At 38.5% G+C, this 22268-nt stretch overlaps 1 protein-coding gene across 26 annotated transcripts in view; it reads left to right on the top strand.

The window, feature by feature from the left end:
• CACNA1C (calcium voltage-gated channel subunit alpha1 C) overlaps positions 1-20164 on the top strand; it is a 536805-nt gene extending 516641 nt beyond the window's left edge. For 17 of the 26 annotated variants that reach the window (XM_044416952.1, XM_044416950.1, XM_044416960.1 and 14 more), the window contains 7 exons: positions 899-1251; positions 2602-2631; positions 5317-5448; positions 5884-5993; positions 7217-7320; positions 13810-14133; positions 15201-20164. In XM_044416952.1, coding sequence (XP_044272887.1) covers positions 899-1251; positions 2602-2631; positions 5317-5448; positions 5884-5993; positions 7217-7320; positions 13810-14133; positions 15201-15491 — 1344 coding nt within the window. In that variant the 3' untranslated portion in view covers positions 15492-20164. The remainder of the gene's footprint in view (positions 1-898; positions 1252-2601; positions 2632-5316; positions 5449-5883; positions 5994-7216; positions 7321-13809; positions 14134-15200) is intronic. The other 9 variants (XM_044416974.1, XM_044416973.1, XM_044416969.1 and 6 more) reach the window with 3 other exon arrangements.
• The last annotated feature ends 2104 nt before the right edge of the window (positions 20165-22268 follow it).

The following is a 22268-nucleotide window of genomic DNA, read 5'->3' as shown; positions in this document are numbered from 1 at the left end:
GAGCCCAGGAAAATAAAATCTGTCACTACCTCCATTTCTTCCCCATCTATTTGCCAGGAAGTGAGAGGACTGGATGCCATGATCTTAGTTTTCTTAATGTTGAGTTTCAGGCCAACTTTTGCGCTCTCCTCCTTCACCTGCATCAAGAGGCTCTTTAGTTCCTCTTCACTTTCTGCCATGAGAGTGGTATCATCTGCATATCTGAGGTTGTTGATATTTCTCCCAGCAATCTTGATTCCAACTTTTGATTCATCTGTCCTTGCTTTTTTCATGATGGGCTCTGCATATGTGTTAAATAGGCAGGGCGACAGTATACAACCTTGCCGAACTCCTTTCTCAATTTTGAACCAATCAGTGGTTCTGTGTCCAGTAAAACTAATTGGATTGGTTAAGGTACTTAGTAAATTCATATTTGATTTATGTAATTATTTATAGCATGTTTATTCCACTTTTCAGCCTACTGAGGCTTTCAGAGAGGGTTGCAAAGATTAAAATTAATATAGCATTAATATTAGATTATGTGATTATTCCCTTTCTTTTTGAGCAAGCTAGAGAGAAAGCAATGAGATGCCTTCCTCATATCTCTGTTAGGAAATTCTGGATCCTGTAGTGAAATCCTGAATTTCCATGTTCCATCATTTTCCCTCCTGTTCACTTTTATTATACTATTTTTCTTGACTATTCTTACTGGTAAGAGTTATAATGTTTTCTATAAAACAAGAAAAAGCTTCAAGAAAGATACTGACAGGGAAAAGTTATGCTATCTTGCATTTTGCAATGTAAATATAAGCTGATAATACAAATACCAAAGAACAATATTGTACTTCTTCAAAAAAATAGGCTCCTCTGAAGTGGCCCTTTGCCTTATTCATCACAAATATGCTTATTTTGCTAACAGAGAGCTGGTGGTTTGTTTGGAAATCACGTTGGCTACTACCAAAGTGACGGCAGAAGTCCATTCCCTCAGACATTCACTACGCAGCGCCCTTTGCACATCAATAAATCTAGCAACAACCAAGGAGACCCTGAATCCCCATCCCATGAGAAGCTCGTGGATTCTACCTTCACGCCAAGCAGCTACTCATCATCAGGCTCCAATGCTAACATCAATAATGCCAACAACACTGCCCTGAGCCGCTTTCCCAATCCACCAAGCTATCCCACCACTGTCAGCACCGTGGAAAGCTACAGCGCTCCTTTGTCACCCACTGCACAGATCCAGGAAGTTCCTTGGAAGCTTGGCTGCAGAAGGTAAAGAACACCGGAAGTAGTAGTAGTTCTGTTATTTGTCATTAATATAGCACTACTTACTTTACTCATATGAATCTATAACAGATACTAATTCATTCACTAACAAGTCTATTTTTATATTTTAAAATAAATATCAATCATTTGACTTTGATATGATTGTCATATCATTTGAAATATATTTCATTTCTCTTACATAGTATATAGAACATGTATATGTATATATAATAATGCAGTGTATATATACATACACATGTATATATCATTGTATAGATACGGAATATAGCAAAATAAGTATTAGTAATAAGATAATTATTACTTAAGACCAGAGGCAAAACCCTTTCTAGTTTAATGGTTAAAAGTTTTATCTGAATCATGGCTGGTCCCTAGCAGTCAACATCAGCCCAAACTCCATTCCTCCTAATCATTTATATTAGAGGAATACTAATACTAGCTTGCCTTACATGTTTTAATTTTCAATGAGGCACATGCTTTGACTTACTGAAAAATACATATGAATATTATTCATATTATCATGCTGATGTACACTGTATCAAGCCAATGCCCATTCTTTCTATACCTAAAACACAGAGGGGTGTGCACACATGTGTATGTATGTGAATATGGAAACTACAAGCAAAGGCTGTGCTCACACACAAAAAATCCTTATTTAATTTTGTTGTTGTGACATCCTCCCACTCTCATTCCTTTCCTTCTTGAAAATTGTAGGCCACATAGGCAAAAAGGAACACAGGCATTACTTCCAAACATTATCTGACCCATGGAGTTTAACACTTGTGGTGAGGAATAGACATTGGAAAGAAGACTTAAGGGACATGATACTTATCAAGTTGAGATGAAATCTATATTGCTTTGTGAAAACTATTCATACCTGGGCATCTCCTACTAAGAGAATATGGCTCTTCAACTATTTTGAGATCTCTTCTTTAAACTGGTAGAGTCTGGCCTTTAACCTTAGATGGCATAATATTCTGTTTACTACACTGAAGTAAATATATGGCAAATGCTGGTGTAGAAAGCTCTCTTGCGTTTCAGTTATTCATTTTAAACAATTCACTGCAGTAAAGACCTATGTTAGTTGTTGAGATCACAAAAGGAATGCCAAGTATTATCTGTAATTTGTTCTTCCATTTTGGATGAGGTAACATCATGGTAACTGAAATTAGATCATAACATAATCATGGTTCCTTTGGGCAATACACATGCTGTCCAAATAGAACTGTTTCATTTGTCTGCTTTCTCCCGAAAACCTACATCTAATGTGTTTCTTACTTCCTTTCCATCTATATTCCTGAGTCTGTCTTCTTTTCTTCCCACGCTTCCCTGATGAAGTAGGATGCGTTATTATGAAACTCTGGGGCGGTAGGTGTTTATCTTGGCATACAAGTTAATATGTGAACTGATGTTAAATTTAAGCCTTTTATTTTCAGTGCTAACAGGCCTACTGAGAAAGGGAGACAATGAGGAACTTCACATATCATGATAAGTTACACTGGCTCTGTTGTTCTCCCATTCGGCCATGTTATTCCTGGCAGACAACTGGATGCTTGTTTCCTCCTTTGTCTTCCAGTCCACTCTGTGCATATATCTCAGTATCCTTTATCTTTACCCCTGCAAAGGGAGACTTTGCTGGCTTCCTGCCCCACTCCAAAAGTCACTCCCTTTCTATGCAGTTTTTCTGTTAGCAACTTTTATTTTTTTCTGCAAATAGTTTCTTCAAATGAAACAATTCTGTTATTCTCAAGTGTGCACATTTGCCTGTCCTCTATTTACTTTACTCTGACTTACCAGCAATACAGATCCTTTTATCTCTCTCTGTGTTGAAATCTGAAATCGGCTTCATCCTCTCACTGTGTTGTTTCGAACCGAGACTTAACAGTTTCTTATTCCCTTTTCCCAAACTCTAAAAGCAGCAGCTAAATGAAATGGACACAGTGGGACAAGTGTAATTATTACTGGAGTCTGAATGTATTTTACTTTGCAGATGGATTCATTTTTTCTCCTGCTGGTTGCTAATCCATTTGTACAGTAAGTACATCAGCCCACTCCAGTAACTTCAACCTCTTCAGCTGCTGCTTTCAGAGTTCAGGGTCAAGGGAAGCACCAGAGTGAGGAGAGGAAGCGAACAAGGGTTAGTTCATGGCATGATACAGTGAAGCATGAAACTGACAAATGGAACATCTACACTTGCAATACTGATCTGGAAACTAAATGTATGTGCTTGTGAACAGTGAACAGTGTATGAACTTGTGAACAAAACTGAAAGGTGAATGTATACACTTGTGAACAAAGGGAAAATAGCACAACTCCAAAGCACTGAAAAAATATTCATTTTAAACAGCTGCAAATGAATTATGTCAGACAGCACTGACAAAGTCATAGTAGCAACATGGTGAAGAGTAGCCATGTTTTTTTGCTGCTCTGACCAGGCAGTTCTGTAGCTACTTATGACATGCCACTCACAACGCATCAAGTTGGGTTCACATGTCATGACAAGGCATACAAAATAATTCAACAATAACTCATGAATTTGCAAGGTAGTTTGTTCATTTTTGTCAAACCACACTGAAGAAACTATGTAGGGTTCAAATGTCATGACAAGCTACACTGAAACACACTGATAACCCACTGTGGCTTATTGTGTCATGGAAAACAAATAATTACCACTTTCAATGAAGTAGATAAAATATTGATTTGTACTCATGTAGGTCATGGGCTTACTTATAAAGTAATTCTTTAATATTCTATTGTGTTCTATATTTTACTCTCTCTCTCTCTCTCTCTCTCTCTCTCTCTCTCTCTCTATATATATATATATATATATATATATATATGCGCTATACATTACACACACACAAACACACACAAACTCTATTACCAAAGGTGCTGAGGAGCTTGGCAGGCAGAGGTCTTATACTCATCCTGCTTGCGGGATCCTGTGGGCAGCTGGTTTGCCACTGTGTGTACAGAGTACTGGACTAGATGGTCCTTTGCTCTGATCTAGCATGGCTTTTTTATGTTCTTATGTAGTTCTCCAGAGCACATTTGAATCACCTTGTAACCAGAAAGCATTCCTCTGGTTCCTATAAGACAGGATGGATTCTAGACAGAGTTTGTTTCAGAGTTCGTTTTATATTTTTATTAATGCAATGGCTTAATACAAAATACATTGATAGCCATCATACTAATATATCATTTCTAATACATATATTCCAAAAAAATGAAAATAAGTAGCATGGCCACATGCTAACCATGGCCACATTCTGTAGAGGACAGGATAGAAAATCTTTTAATAAATAAATAAATAGCCTGGAATGTATCACTGCAAAATGTAACAAAAAGAAAGTTTAATTTTTCTCTGTGTTGTTTTCCTGAGCAAAATTATACACACAGCTGCTATTTACTTTGTGAGGCTGGGGAAGTATAGGAACTTGTACTCTTCCTCCACATGTCAAAGAATGGGTGGGGCGGGGGGAAGCTTAAACAACCTCTTATCACATTGCTGCTCTGTACATTTCAAATTTGTTTTCCTTGTAAATGGGAGATCAGTCATAGGACTGATCATAGTATTCCAACAGTACATCCAGTTTGGTCCTGATCCCACCCCCCGCCCCTCTTCTCAATCCATCCTTAAGTATGGAGGTATGAGTCCTGAACAAGGCTACTGTATATTAATTCACAATGAAGTTATTTTGTTTTCTTCCTGGTGACTGGACAGTGCCTGCAATGTAAGACTAAGAAAATGCTCTACCAATTATAGGTTGAAGGGACCAGATAAAGTTCAGATTTGCCTTAGGCAAGTAGTTCAGCAATTACATCTTGGTATGGTAGCAAAAGGGAAGAGGTAACACATATATAAGCCCTGAGCAAAGCAGATCTAAACCCAGTGTTGAGATCTCTGTTGTATCTGGGAGCTTTAAAAACAGTTCTTACTTACCAGTGCTTATGGGAGAAGATGTGAACATTATACCATAACCTGTGTGTGATGTGCATGTTGCATTTCTAAACTATGTTAAGTATGAATCATCATGTCATTTTGCTTATTAGATCCTGTTCCAGAGACAGTCAGGTGGCTATTGTTTGTGAGGAGGAGGCTTCTCAGGAAGAGGAAACATATGATGAGCAACTAAACGAAGAAGCTGAGTACTGCAGTGAACCAAGCCTACTATCCACTGAAATGTGAGTTTTCAGTTCAATTATTGCAGATTTGAGATTTGTAAGATTGTCGTTGCAGGATATTTTCCCTTCGTAACTCCAGGCTGGGGAATCAAGACTGTATGTCTGTATTAGCTCCTATTCTAGCCTTCCATAGTATATGTAGTTTCTGATCCTAATTTTGGTGGGTTGCTAGTTTGGGTGAGGAAATAAGAGAGGGGGATAGGACACCCAAGTCCAGGACTTCTTGAAAGCTTGTGCTTGTATAGGCAAACTGTGGTTTGGCATTGCATCTGAATCTTCCATTAACTCACTGGTATGATAAGAAAACAATGGTGTTTTAAAACAATATTGCACAGGGGGCCAATCACCAACAGCAGTCTGAAGCAGGAGGGAGCAGTACCCTTCCTGCAGAGTTGTGAGGCAGGACTTATTTAAAGATGTACTTTTCCATTACAGGCTCTCATACCAAGATGATGAACATAAACAGCTAACTCCACTTGAAGAAAAGAAAGGGGAAGACATCCAACACTCTCCAAAGACTGGGTTCCTGCATTCCTCATCACTAAGTAATAATTCCACCATGTTATGCAATGCATACTTTTTGTAAATTCCATTAAAGGGTGCAAGTTCTGCTTTTTGCTATGTACTTTACTTCTTTGAAAAGCATGAAGCTAGATCTGTGCAGATGTTGTATATATTTCCACAATTGCTTTTATCTGTGTATGCATATACATGCACACAACACACACATGTGGATATTCATATATTGGGGTTCTGTCAATTTGACAGGTATATATGAAACATACAGTAAAGCTGTTGGATGTTTTGATATAAAACCCTTAATCTAAGTGGGATAAATTCCATAAATACTTGTAAATCAGCCTCCATTGGGGTTTTGGTTAGGCCTTTTATTTGCAGGACTTCAGGAAAGTTCTGACAACCCACCTGTTTTCACTGGCTTTCCCATAAACTTTGAGCTGCAGTTATTGGTGTAACTTATTCTCACAATTTTTATAGTATCTGTTTGTATATTTTATTTATTGTCTATTGTATTTTATATGGTTTTATTCCATACACTGCTTTGGGGTTTTATCTCTACAGATAGCCTAAAATAATGCTAATTAAAGACTTCACTTAAGTCATTTTATTCCAGATGGCAGGTGGAAGCTTGCAAGACAGGAGAACTTGCTAGCATGCAGACAGGGATTCCATCTACACTTCTTCCTGCCATGCTGATTTTCTGTATCTAAATCAACTGGGATGGTGAAATGTTCTGTCATGTTCTAACACCACACACACACACACGCGCGCACGGTATTATATAATGCAGACCTTAGTATCTTAGTGAAAAATACATGACATTTGATATAAGAGTGATATGATCCCAAAACTATATTTGTCAATATTATTTGAATTTGAATGTGGAGGCAGGAGAGGACAGGTGAGGATTTCTAAGAAGAATCAGCTAAGGGTGCTTAACCTTCTATGTGCCTGTTGACTTTTTTTTCTTCTGCAAATGCCCCTGGCTCTATTTTCCCTCAAGCTTATTTATGATTGGGGAAAAGTAGACTAAAAATGAAAATGGTCAAGAATCATAGTTGCAGGAAATAAAAGCTGGGTTGAGAAGCAATGAGCATCCTCTTCTAATTTCTCCAGAAATGCCCCTGCCCCTCAGTTACACAAGGCAAATACAGTATAGGGAGCCTGTTCGCCTCATAACAAGAGGTTCCACTGCCAACTCATATTGTGAAAATGGCTTAAATTAGCATCATCTCCATGTGCTTTGCAGGTCGGAGAGCATCCTTTCATCTGGAGTGTCTAAAGAGACAGAAAAACCAGGGTACAGAAGTTGCACAGAAGACAGTACTACCCCTGCATCTGGTACATCATCAGGTGAGCCTCCATCTCTAAGCTTTTACTAGTAGGATCACACTCCACCTAAATGTACTCCACTTGGGGATGCTTTTAAACCCCATTCTTTTTCTGAATGGGAAGGTAGTTAAACAGACCCTCCCCATTAAAGAGAAGGTCCTCAATTGTGTCCTCTAGCAGCCACCTCAAGGCCATGGATCTGACATTCACCTTGGCAACACGATTTCATGTCTAACCATGATTATTTGCTGGGAGGAGAGGTAATTCTTTCTTATACTCAGGTAACTGCTCCTACCTTTTTCCATAAGAACAGTTAATAATGCAACATCACTTCTTAATCACTAAAGATTCATAAACCCAGCATGCTGAGGAGTAAATTTGACAGCCCGTAAGATCCAAAAGTCTGCCCTTCATTTTCATGGGAGAAGCAGCAAGCTCTTCCTAATTTCCCATAAGAGATGCTATGAGATATTTAGGGGTGGGCATGTGAATAGAAAGTCCACTTTTTTTCTCTTTCACCCTATATTTTCCAGTCTTTTTGATATTGGAGCCCTAGTGGATGGAGTTTTCCAAGATGTTGGATGGCTTTTGTAACATTCTTTTAAAAGGATCACAAAAGGAGTTGACACTTCTGTGCATAACCATGTTAAGCATAGAATCTTTCCCCTTCACAACCAGTTGTTGCACTTCTGAGCCAAGGGACTGTGCTATATAGAGTACCTGCCCTGAAAAGTTGGCCTGAAGGGAAAGCCAGGTCCTGATTGCCCATTGCTGCATCCAGTTATGAAGTGGTCAGTTCAAGGAACGAAAAAGACATAGGAACTGATTGTGTGACTGACTATGGGGACATATGTGAAAACAAGCTGGGATGTTCTTTGATAGGATACACAAATACCTTAGGAATTTGAAATGATGATGTGGTCTAGTACTGGCCAAGCGCAAATCCAGGAATAGCATTTAGAGTGGCTGAATGTAGAACGGTTGCATGAACAAAACCACAATCTGTGACTGCTGCAGAAGATGACAGCAAGACAGAAATGATCACTCACAAGACCAACGTCTGCATCAACTGCTGCATTGGTGATGCCATGCCATGCACCTGTGGTCCTCCTGTTTTATTCATTACAACAGGAGGACCACAGGTGGTACCAGGAAGAATATCTGGTCTCATGAAAGCCAAGAAACCATAACCATTTGTGTGCATCACTATGGATTAGGAGAGACGGGTCTTAGATAACAGGAACAATCGCAGTAACAGGTATCCAGTGTCTGCACACCATACCCAGAATGCAGCTCATTCTAATAGTAGTGGCATCAAGGTGGTGGGTCCCAGTTCAAACAACTATTTCAGACTGAAAGCAGGATCTGTTTCTTGTATACCCTAGATGTACGATGTCTCTGACTTGAGGATAGGGTGATCCTTGACCCTGGTGATAGGAAGAGCTATCCCAGTGATCTGTCAGATTCCATGTCAGCACTAGAATTGGTGACATCTCTCTGATCTTGCCTTCTAACACAGATGCAATCAGTGCAGGATCCTGCAGAGGGTTGCCCCCTACAGCCAGTTATATATATTCCACTTGGAGCAGTGTCTACAAATCAAGCATTGGCACAGGGCTGGTATGGCTAATAGAGCAATCAGTACTAAGCTAGACAACTTCAGCTTTGGTTCCATTGCTGGCCTGATCACTGTTGCCTTCAGTTTCTTTTCTTTTTCTTTATCCCCTACAAGTGAAAAAAGTGCAGTGCAGGAGGTTTTTACTACAATAATCTTTGACAGATTATTCCCAAAAAAAATCAAAAAGGAGTTAAGGAGAGGAAAGAACAAGAGAACAGAAAGATAAGTAGAAGAAGAAACACCTCAGCAGTTTTATTATGAGGTGTGAATAACCAGAAGAGTTCCTCTTGGCAAACAGAATTGAGGGACTAGGTGACAACCTACTAGGGATATGCTCAAGAGGACAGTAGGGGAAGGTTTCTGACAGAAATTCATCAGCTATAGAAGTTTCCTGAGTGGGGCTCCATGCAGGCCCCATATCTATGATACCACAAAGAACTATTATTTCTTTCTTGCATTTTATATTCCATTGCTTCTCCAAGAATTTCAAGGCATCCATATTCCTCTCCCCTCAACTCTTTTTATCCTATATGAAGTAGATTAGGCTGAAGGCTACCAACTGAGCCTCATCCAGTGATACTCACAGTAAAGTGGAATCTCTTCAGTCCTAGTTGAAAACTGTAACACCACTACATCCTCTGGCTATTTATGTCTCTAATAAGTATATTCCCTTTTTGCCCATAATAATGTCTTCCAATATTTGTGCCATCTCTGCACTTCCCCCACTAATGAACTTGCTTGTGTTGATTTCTCTTTAAGCTTGAAAAGTAAGCAAAGGGGTTTTATTTCACTGCACATTTAGCATTAAGATAAATGAACTCAAAACTATTCTGAAGCTGCAAGTAAAAAATAGAACTTAAGTATACCAAGTTTTTCTTTTCTGTTTCTTTAAACCAGTGGTTTTCAACCGCTGGTCTGTGGACTGGTGCCAGCCCGCAGGAGATTTTCTGCCAGTCTGCAAAAAATCCCTGAAAAGGAGCTGCAAAGGGGCAGCATATAAGAGCAGCAACTTGAGCTCAGCCCGCTCTTCCTGCTCACTCAGTGCTGCTGCCATTGCCAGGAGAACTGATTTGTGCCAGCTCTTTCCTTCCTCCTGCTATGATCAGCTCAGTTCCCCTGGTGACAGCAGCAGGAACCCTGAGCAAGCGGGAAGAGCAGGCTAAGCGTGAGTTGCTGCCCTTATATGCAGCTTTGAGAATACCACTGCTTCTGCCACCGCTGCCCCCTCAGCACGCCATGCAAGTTGCCACCAGCTGCCCGGCTCTGGTCTTGCACCACCTGATAAGGCACACAGCACAAGCATCTTCCAGACAACCCTGCTGATCATAGCTTCTTGTCATTTACTCCTTAGATTTTGCTAAACCTATTCATGCTGGAAACTAGTTCATTATATGAGCTAACAAAATTACTTTATTAAAGTTTATGAAGTAAGCCTCACTACATATGAGATTTCAACAATTCTTTAAGGACAGTTTGTGTTCTTTAGCCTAAAGCTGAGGTTCTCAGATTTATATCCCGAAGGTCCAATTGAGAGAACTGAAAATTACTGAGTCCTATCAGTTATACAGTGGTAGTAATTGGAGGCAGAATTTGAAAAAAATCAAATGATTATTGCTGGCATTTTCTATCCATATCTAATCCTGCTTTGAAAATTGATAAATTCTCTGTTATTTCCTTGTACCTGGGAATTCTCGTTTTCCTCAAGTTAAATACACAGATTAGCTCTTGATGTAATATGCTTCAGAATCCCCATTTAAGAAACAATTTGCAGACCTGACAATTTGCAAACCCGAAAACTCTTAAGTGTGAGTTTCCAGCATGATACCCCTAGGCAGCAACAGGGATGCAAAGATTCAGTCAGAATCCCAACTTGCTGAACTTTTTCCCACAATTGGGAATTGAGGAATTGAGCCCAGCCAAGATCAAGTCTGCAAATGCTTGGGAACTTTAGCAGCTTCTTTACATAAAATACACAATTCTTTGCACTAAGAGAGCAGTCCGCCTGGCACCATCGTTATTTGTTTTTCAGTGCCAGGCGAAGACCTTTTTATTCAAATGTCATTTTAACTGTTAATAGTATTTATTTATTTTATTCTTTGGCCAGGGCGACTTAATTTATACTGTTAATTTATATTATTTTATCGAAGTTATTTATGTTTGTGAGCCGCCCCAAGGCTTCGGCGAATGGGGCGGCATAGAAATTTTCTAAATAAATAAAATAAACATAAAGTATACACAAAGCCTGCAAATCACATATTCAGAAGCAGTGCTCCACGTGCACAGCAAGTGTGTGGGCAGCATGGGTGTGAGCTGCCCTCACACACTTGCTTCCTGTTGGGGGCCTGCATGAATGTTCAGTGCGAGGCAAAGAAAATGGACCAGAGAGCAGGGTGCCAGCCTTAGGAAATCTGACAGATTGTGCCTGCAAACTGGATTGCTCATGCATCCCTGGGCAGAAATGTGCTAATGAATGTGTGTCTTGGTGCCCACTAGGTTCTTCCTTTCTCCTGATTTTCATTGTATTTAAGACTGTTTTATTTCTTTTAACTGTAGGTTTCTATGCTGCAAAACAAAGTGCTGCCATTTATTTGGGTTCAAAGTAGTGGTTTTTGGTTGATACTCAGCTCCCCCCCCCCGACTTTATAATATTTGGCTACTTAATATTGTCTTGGGTTGCCTTCTAGGAAATGAGTACTTTGTGACTAGCCATGTTCATTATGCTAGCTGTGTTTTTTTGGTCATGATACTTTCTCAGTATTCAAAATGTAGCAACCAGCCCAAAGAACTTGGGGATATTTTCTCTAAATAGAGAAAAGTAGTTTATTTTATATTATCTTCATATCCATCTATTATTTCTTTTCTCTTCTTTCATATTTAACTTGTAGCATACCCCAGTGCTGAGCTTCTTTCATTCCTTCCCCTTGCTGCTTTTATATTAACTTCCTTCCCAGTTTATTAAAATATTAAAAATCTTAACCCTGCTCTCTACCTAAGTCCTGCTGCCATAGTTGCTTACGAGTTGCACATTGTGTAGCTATGCCACAGGGCAGTCACATAGGCACTAGGCAGTCTGCAGCACTGAAACGGATCTGAAAGTTGGCCGAGATCCACAGGTAGGTTCTAATCCTTATTTTGAGAAGCACTGACCTAAAGTACAGAAGGCTTTTTAGTAGTGAGAGGCCTAAAGGCAATGCTGCCCAAATGGTAGATGAGTATTCAAATGAAATTGGTTGGGTTACCAGAAATATGTTCTTTCTGTATGTAAATATGTATTTGTGATCTTTCTGTAAATATGTATTTGTGATGCATAGAGACCATGAAGGAGGACATATTCTAAGAAATGAATGCATGTTAAAAGCAATTTGTTGTATTTTAATTTAATTTAATTTTATATTTATATTTTTAATTTATATTATAATTATTTTAACTTGATGATGTGAGCTGCCCTGAGGCTTCGGCGAATGGGGCGGCATAAAAATGTTTTAATAATAAATAAAATAAAATTGTCTCTTTACAGTTTTGCTCCTTAACATCCACTTTTCAGAACTACTAATACAAAGACTAATTCATATTGATGAGATCAGCACAGGTAGCAGAGAGTATGTCATTTCATACATAATGGCAGCTCCACTGTGCAATTGTTTCAGGGTTATTTAGGATCACCTTTGGACTTGTGCCTAGTCTTTTGTGTTGTTGCCTTAAATATTAGCTGTAATACTTACAAATACAGTAGCAGTCATTGATTACTTATATTAGCATGGAGAAAAATAAATACCCTAATACCAGATGGCAGTATTAGTCGTTTCATGTTAATTAGATGATTAGAATTTCTTATAGACCAACTATAGGAAATTCATGCTTAGTCCAACTCATTCCAACTAAATGAAAATTTAATAAACAATGTTTTAAAACAAATCTAAAGTAGTTCCTATTGTTTTCACTTTTTCCCTCCTTATTTCTGATTCTGTAATTAGTTTGGCATATTTAACTGAAGGCCAACACTTAAATCCTCATACCTAGCTTGATCTTTCATAGATATACTTATTTGTATGACCTATGTGAGTAGTTAATATGAAGCCACTGAGTTTTCTATTCTGGTAATGCTGTCATATGGTATTTATTTATGCATCGCATTTATGGAGGTACTATTTCATATAAACAAGACATTAGGCAAGCCCAGAGAGGATCCTGTGCATGTCTAGGATAATCAGAAAACCATTGTCATATGTCAACTGCCTTAAGATACAGAAAAGAGTCACTACTTTCTACCTGGATATAAAAGCTTTGTCAGTGGCAAAGCTTTGTAGAATCAATATGTACGGACAATTGCAGAGTCATAAGATGGAGGAGGAGATGTAAGCTGCCTTGAGTCCTTTGTGTGAAAAAGGCAGGATATAAATAGAAAAATAAAAATAAAATAAATAAAATAAATATACAATCTAGTATTGGACATTATAGTTTAAAGCTGTTTACCTTAAAGTATTTATCTTAGAATTCACCAAACCAGTGCAATTAAGATTAATCAATTTCTACATGGAGCTGTACACAAATGAGTGAAATGGGCAGAGTCATCTGACCTTTTTAGACTTAAGTTCAATTGAACAAATTACCAGTTGCAAATGGACATAGAGGAGATGCTCATCCAATTTGACACCAACTTATATTTTAATCCATTTTCTACTTTTTACCAGTAACAGAACAATAGCTTTTAATTCAAACTATTAGGCAGAAGAATATTAAATCAATGCTATTTAGTGCTCAACAGTCCATATCTGCCATGTTCCCAGTTAAAATTGAGCCTTTTCTAGGCAGCTTCTACAGCTTTGTTCCATATTCTGATTCAATGTGCAGCCATAATCATTTACCATGTTCTCTCTTCTTTCTCTCTGTAGGCACTGGCGGTTGCAGGTCTGAGTCCTCTTCTTCAAAGAAGCCATTCACCCATAAGGTCTTCTCGGTCATGTGCCACACCCCCTGCTACACTCTGTACACGAGATTGGCTACAGCAGCCTCTTAAAACCTTGCGGCTCAAAGGAGAGGAGTCCAATGAGAAACTCAATAATAGCTTCCCATCAGTATACTGCAGCTCCTTGTATTCTGACAGCACCAGCTCTAGCAGCACTCGAAAAGCCAGGCCAGTCTCCCTCACAGTTCCCAGCCAGACCAGAGAGTGTGGCAGGCAATTTCACGGCAGCGCTAACAGCCTTGTTGAAGCGGTGAGTTCACATGGGGACAGTAATAATTCACAGCTAACTGCTAAAGATCCTATTGCCAAATGTTTAGAGATGTAACTGATCAAGTCCCCAGTTACATTTATTTGATCATGAATCACATGCACAGGTACTATATTGCTAAGGAGTTATGCCTTACTTTATTTGTAGATGAAGGCAAGATTCTTAGGTAAACCATTAATTTGCACAAAACCACAATTTTTCATCTCATTTGTGCCATTTTGGAGACTTCCTTTGCCTTTTCCAAAATAAGGAAAATAGGGAGGTGGGGCTTGTCAGTTAGAAGCTAGGGAGGTTGGTGTTGAAGGATATAGCAGAGCTTGATTACTAGGCCTGATTGCACACAGGGTAATTGCACACAGTTCTAATTGTTTCATTTTTATAGCAAATCTAGTTTGCTATTTTTTAATTAGAACATTTTATCAGTGATAGCTTTATCTCCTGGCACATTTAAAGAAATAATCATAGTATACAAGCAGTGTAGGTTCATGCTGTTAGAGCTATTCCATGAACTAAATTGTGCATGTACTGCAACCAGGAGGATGCCAACCGATATGTTAGTATGTGCTGATGGCTCTGGGGGAGAAGAAAATAGCTGTTCCATTAGCTCTATACTGTAGATTGGGAGCAAAAGTAACCAAATAAGATTCTTCTAACCAATGTAAGTATTGGTTCTATCTTTGGTTAATATCTTCTAACCAAAGTAACTGTTTTTCTCTATCTTAGATGCCAAGTTCCTTCTTTATATATTGGGAAAGATTTCTGCCAGTTCCCCCACTGCTCAATCTCCATTCTCTTACACCATTCCCATTAATCTCCCAACCCCCAGAAGCAAGTTTTCAGGGACTGCAGAGGGAAGCAGGAAGCTGGAAAAATCCTTACATGATGCTTTCCATTTACAGAAAGAGTTTACATTGAGCTGCAAAGCTTCCCTCATTTTTTTTTACTTCCAAATATCTTTAATGATGCTGTTTCAGCCCTTACTATAACAAGTAATTTTAATAATAATTTCAACTTCTGTTCCTTCTGTTTGCTCTCCTGGCTCATTAAAGGTCTTGATTTCGGAAGGACTGATGCAGTTTGCTCAAGATCCAAAGTTCATCGAGGTCACGACCCAAGAGCTAGCTGATGCCTGTGACTTGACAATAGAAGAGATGGAGAATGCTGCAGACAACATTCTCAATGGTAACAGCAAGCCAAGCCCTAATGGCAACCTCTTGCCTTTTGTTAATTGCAGGGACCCAGGGCAGGACTGTATGGGAGAGGAAGCAGCCCAGAACCCAGATTGTAGAAAAAGTCAAGAGGAGCCTAAGGACAGCAGGATTTATATCAGCAGCCTGTAGTTGCCAAGGCTGAAAGTGATGCTGGTTTTTTAATTTGTTTCAATGTTCCTAATGGGTTTGTTTCAGAAGTGCCTCACTGTTCTCGTGACCTGGAGTAACCAGAACAGCGTTCTTCATTCATTTCTGTCGGGAAGAATCGCAGAGTTGGGTGGTGTAAAAGAGCTTTTCAGGAGTGAATATACAACCCCAGCATGTGTCCATGAAGGAAGAATGAGGAGAAGTAAAAGGAGGGGAGTCAACTCCCTCCATTTTTCAGTCCCTGCACAAGGAACAACTGCTGCTTCCTGAATGTGAAGAAAAACCTCAGCTTCCTGTGGATGGCCCTAGCCAAAAGGACACTGCATCAAACGGGTGTCTTTCAACTTTGCTTGTACAAAAGAAGAATCATTTTGCACATATTCTGTATGAGCCTCACCGTCTCCATAAAGCCAAGGCCCTTTTGATCTACAGGTGGAATAGAAGACTTCTGCAACAGTTCCCCATACTTTGCTGAGGCAGAAGCTGCAAGGGTACAGGAGATACAGGTGGCAATATTGCAGATGCTTCTTGATGGAAATGCAGAGACTCCCAGGCAGTTTTCTCTGCCAACCAATCAGAGCTCAGGCAGCTTTCCCTGCCATCCAATCAGAGCTCAGACAGCTAGCTGTGCTAACTGCTCAAAGAGCAGGAAGCCAGCTCTGTCAAACCGGAGTTCAGGCGACCCACCCATTTCGAATAGAGGTGGTGATGGGCTTACGTAGATCTCTCCTTGTTTTTGTTGTTTGATATTTCCTTGAAAGCATGTTCTAAATTTTATTTTTGAATATTTTATTTTATTGTGTTTTATTTTTTGAGGGAGAGGGCTGAAGGAGTGTTTACAAAGTTTTGTAATCACCTACTTTTTGGGTTTTTTCCCCCACCTTTTCAAATGTTTAAAATTGGTTTGATTATGTTGTACTATTTAATTTTTTTGTTTTCCTCCATTGAAATTTGGTAGAAGCTAATAATGATATTAGAACTGAGTTTTGCCAACCATTATGTACACCAGAATTTGTAATTTTATTTGAAGTAATGGGAAATTCCTTTTTTGTTGTTGTTTTTATAATTTAAAGATAGTAGGCAATGCACTTGATATAGTCTTGCACATATGAGTGATCGATCTGGATTCTTTATAGCGCTAGGTATATTTGTGAGTGTGTGAATGAGTGAGCAGGACTGAGTGAATATGCGAATACACGCCTGAAAGTGTGTAAGTTCATACAGTTCTCCACTTCCTGGTTATAACTGCGGGAGGACTGTATCTGGGGTTATTTGAGTGTGCAAAATAAACCACTGTCTCTGCTTTTGAAAGGGGAATCAGTAACTCTTTGCATTTTCTGTTCCACAAGATATGCAAAAACAATGCAATAATATTAATTTTGAATACAATTTGTGAATTGTGTTGGCATTAAAACTGTATAGAAAAGCAAAACAAGGGGATTAAAACAAACAAAACCAAGTGAGAAGGAGTTATGTTTCGATATATTCTGTGTGATGTTTTATTGCATTGATAATGTTTCTGTTGAAGAAACCGTAATACTTGAATTCAGGTCAGTTTCAGTATTTTTCAACTATTTTTTTAAAATGAATTGCAATTGTGCCAAGCAAATATAATGAATTAAGTTTGTTTAAGGGAAAATAATAATTCTTGTATATTTTGCTGCATGTAAAGTAAATCATTTCGTATATGGAGTGTGCCAAGCTTTACCTTTGAACTTTCAAGTGCTTTTCTACATGTGGTTAGGGGAAAGGGTATACTTTTTCATTTTTTTTCATTTGTACAATGAACAAAGTGTACCTGGTGTTAAGTAACTATTCTACAACTCACTGACAGGTTGAACGTTAACTGATTTTGCATATCTTGTGTTCATTTTCCTTTTTCTGCACTTCCTTAAACATGCCCAATGACGAATTGGGAAGTATCTTGGTTTTTGAAGCTTGGAATTTTTGTCCAGATTTCACCCCCTTGCACAGTTTCTCTCAATGATTCTCCTCACTAAAGGATGGCAAACTTTATGTGCCAGGATTGTCAGGTAGATCTATGCCTATAAACTGAGCTGGCATCAGCAACACTGGGAAGAAAGAAATATCCTATTTCTTTTACGATATAGAAAGAAAATACTAAAGATAATGTAGTGACATGAAATAAACTTAAGGAGTTAGTGCCCTCTTTATATGAGGTGAGGTATACAGGAGGCTTAAACAAACTGGATGTTTAGAAAGAGTGAAATTCTTTAGATGAGAAGCTGAATTTTTTTTATACTTTTAGAAAAACACAGAAAACAAACATATAACATTTAAGATGGAATTTTTAAAGAATATATTACCCACAGGGAAAAGAACCAGATGACAAGGATAAGATGGCAAAAAACTCACTAAGCAGTAGCAGTGCTAATACATATTCAAAAGTTCTGATGAATATAATTCATGTTCGGGATATAAACCAGCAGGTATCAATTTAAGATGCACTAGCTAAAAACTGTATAAAATTTAACTAGAAATTGTTTTCAGAATCACTTTACCAGGACATAGACAAATTAGGAAGAATACACAAAATGATAACTGAAGCCAAATAATGTGAAAGAGCCTGGTGTGTCTAGCCCACGGTAGGAAATTATGAATGGGGCCAGGGGAGAATATGTTGACTGTTCCTAAAAATTTAAAAATATATGAAAGAAAGCTAGGTATCAGTTGTTTACCATAACCTCAATAATGCTCATATGTTGCTTGCATGTATGGGTCTGAGTGCATCTGCCACCAGCTACCAAATGATCAATCAGCACCATGATCTTTCAGCAACAATTATTTGTTCAAGAGAGAGTGACTGGATTAAGTCTTACCAAATAGGTGACCACACTATTCTGACAGTGTTGATCATAATTAGGGTTGTGTGCATAATTTGCAATTCATGAGCAGGAAACCTGCATGTAGCCAGAGTTTCAATGCAATAATACAGTTCTAAAAATCATGTATGCAGCACCTTTCTGAGTACAAGATGCTCTCAAAACCATTATGACATGCACATGCAGACCTTGGTGCATATCAACAGAGAATGACAAAAAATGTTCATTTAAATTACATTAAATGCATTTAAATTTAACTATGACAGAAGTGTTTTACATAAGATGTCTATGGAAGCTTTTTAAAAGCTGGATAGTGTTCATACTTTCAGAAGTCTATATAAAGTCAGAATCTTTAGTTAGCTAAGTCTTCTTGTATACATTTGGCTTTTACTAAAGTCCTAGAGTAAATACTTCTAGTTTATGTATATAGAAAAACTGTTGCTATCAGTTTGTACCTAGACATCTGCCTTTCCCTCATCAGTATAAACTGAAATATTCTCTACTGCTTCTAAAGCCCCATGTTTATAAGCACTTGACCTCTCCCATTCAGTGATACGGATTTTCTGGAAAATTTTTACATTGGATTTTTTCCAGTATAAATTAGATTAATTAATTTGCATTGAAAAACTTGCTGATGCCTCAGAGAGACCTAATTTAGCATGCTTATTTTACTTGCATTTAGTAAAAAAATACAGTTAAACGTGAACCCATGTTACATATACACCACAAGTAATTGACAAAATATTTGAGGGGGGAATTAAAGAATTCTTGATGGGACTTAAATGTTATATTATGTTCATTTATTTATTGGAGCACTTGTTAAGATTAAGGAAGTATTTCCTTTCTATTGTTTAAACGTGGGAAAGGACAAAAAATGCTGACACACTAATTAGTTTCAGCAATAGTGTTTGCTATGCTGACAACAACTCACCTATTTCCACAGAGTTCAACTATCATCCTCTAAGACTGCTGGTGCACGTTCAGTCTTGCTGAAACTGACAAATATTCATTTTTACTAATAAACTTATGAAATTAAAAGATTCTGTCCCACATCACTGCCCCTATCTATTTCTTATTTTCAGAAATAAGTATGGGCTTATTGGCTGCAATGTAACACAGAAGTAAGTGTATTAAGCACATTGAAATTAATGGTCTTGACACACTTAATTCTGTTCTGCAATGAGGCATTATTTTAATATATGTGTTTATTAACACATATCGTTATACCTTGTTTTTCAAAGCACAAACCTTCACAAAGCATCTTATTTTATTAAACTGGTATATATACAATTGAAAATAGTTAAAATTCAGTATGGCAAACAATACAATAAAAGTAGGACAATTCAATTCTATACATGTCCACTAAAAAGCCTCGCTATGTTTAGTGGGCTTGCTCCCAGGTAAACTCCATTGTAATCTTCCTGAAAAAAATCTTTCATAGTAAGGATATTTTCAAAACATGCCTTAAAGCAATGAAGAAAGGCATGTGGTCAATCTCCCTAGGGAGCGAACTCTGCATTTACAGACATACCTGGAATCCTCTGAGACATTTCCTGACTTGTGCAGTGCCTTTCCCTGGACCTGTAGTATTTCCTTCCAGTTCCAAGCATTTGAACAATGGAATGCTGGGGCATCACAAGGAGGCTGCAAGGCACGAAGAACTTATTTTTATATGTAATAGATGTGTATCCCACTTTTCTACAAAAATTTATGCAAAACACTTAACAAAAAATTATAGACAGCATTGATTTTGTTTTCCAGTCCATGTCAAATCATTTTTTCATAACACATTAAAGAGAAAACCCTTTTTGTCTTGCTTCTCTTTTTTTTTTAAAATATTTCTGTTGTTATGACCACTGTCTTCCAGATTTTCCTCAACAATACATTCCCCTGTAGAAGACTCCAGGTTTCTAAAGAAGACTGCTTGTTTTTAAAGAGGAAGAACCAACTGGGGGAAAAAATCAAATCTTGCTTGAGAATGACCATTCACTCCTGGCCATTGGAAGCATATTACACAATCGCATACATATTCAACATATTAGTGTAAACTTTCCAGAATTAAATTTGGCCTATCAGTCAATAGCCATACTGCCTATACAGCAGAATCCAGAATCTTCCTTGAAAACATTTCTGTGAGATTTTTAGTTTTAAGCTTGTACTTGACGAATCTCAAAACTCCAGTTGTAGAAATGCATTCACTATATCATGCATCCTCACTTGGATTTTATTAAGCTAGAACAGTGATCCAGCCTTGATAGTCTACTTATAATCACTATGGACCTATTCATATCTGTGTATTCATCACTAATGCTACAATCCTGTGCTCACTTACCTGGAGGTAAACTGCATTGAATTTAATGAGTCCTACTTCTGAGTGGACCTGTATAGAATTGTGCACTTTGTAAGATTAAATGATAAACTGCATATGTAAATGATCCATAGTGGGGGAGGGGGAGAAAGAGCTTTTCATGGAATGATTTTTCATATAGCCTCACATTTACACCAAAGGGTTCATTCTAAATTTATATGTATAGCATGAGAGCTGCAGCAGTGTGAATCCCTCCTATGCTCAAAGGTAATGTTTGAACCCAAACCAAATAGGAGGACTGAACAATATGGCTCTTTTCCAGCATATCGGCAGCTTTCAGTGTGGTGATGCTGCTGTGAGAAGCTATATTATAGAATTGTCTTACATGATCTGGTGTTTCTCACATTACCTGAGTGAGAAAGGAGAGCTGATCTGCAGGGGCTATTATGCAACTCAAGTAACATCAGAATGGGTTCAAAGCTTTTCAGTGTAATTAGTTCACATATTCAATTAACTACTGAGTAATCAATGAGAAATGGTGATTATGCAAGTAGCTGTAAGCCAACTGTTAATTAGAAGAGAATCCTCACTCCCAGTGTGTGCATTGCAAGGTTGGGGGAGGTTAGCTGGTTATATTATTCCTCACTGGTTATGAAATGATTACAGGATAATCCATGAAGGCAGTGATACGCAGTTGAAAGATTATCACCAGTAGTATATCATCAGTGATAATCAGAAACGCTAGTAGTTATTTGATCCCATATACATGTTAATTCCACAGGTGGCATAATACCAGTGCTAACTGGTTGCATATGGTGCTATTCCTTTGCCTCCTGAGCACTGTTTGCAACAGAACTATCTCTTATGCATCTCAATCATAAATACTGCACTGCTTTATCATGCATTTAGTGGAAATAATGAGAATTAAATTAAATTTGCACATCTATAGAAAAAGGCATGAAGAACTAAATGTGATAGCATAAGTAATGAGTATTTTGTAGTCCCAGGTCTATATGCACTGTCTCCAAGTGATACTGAAATGACATTTTCATATATGTCCAAAAAAATTGTTTTCATACAGAGATAGAAACATAGAAACAGAGTGAGTCAGAAGGGGCCTCCTGGGCCATCTAGTCTGACCTCTGGCACCAGCTGGCTCCGCTCACGACATGCCCACCATGTGGACGTCCAGCCTATCCTTGAACACCCACACCGATGGGGCCTCAACGACCTCTCGTGGAAGCCCATTCCACACCCTCGGGGTCCTGACTGTCAGGAAGTACTTCCTGACATCCAAATTGAACCTTGGTTCCCTGAGCTTTGCTCCGTTGGCGCGCGTCCTGCCTTCCTCTGCAGGGGAGAACAGGTCTCTACCCATCTCCATGTGACACCCCCTCACATACCTGTATGTCGCCAACATATCCCCTCTGAGTTTCCTCTTCTCCAGGCTGAAGAGACCCAGTTCCCTCAGTCTCGCCTCATACCCCATCCCCTGCAAACTGGCCACCAACCTTGTGGCCCTACGCTGCACTGACTCCAACCTGGCTATATCCTTTCTGTAATGAGGGGCCCAAAACTAATGTTGCATATAGAGCAGGAAGCATGTGA

This window comes from Varanus komodoensis, unplaced genomic scaffold (genome assembly GCF_004798865.1).
Source record: "Varanus komodoensis strain SLA01 unplaced genomic scaffold, ASM479886v1 scaffold85, whole genome shotgun sequence".
Classification (NCBI taxonomy): Eukaryota; Metazoa; Chordata; class Lepidosauria; order Squamata; family Varanidae; genus Varanus; species Varanus komodoensis.
Note: the sequence above shows the minus strand (reverse complement) of the source record. Positions and strands in the feature narration are given on the sequence as shown.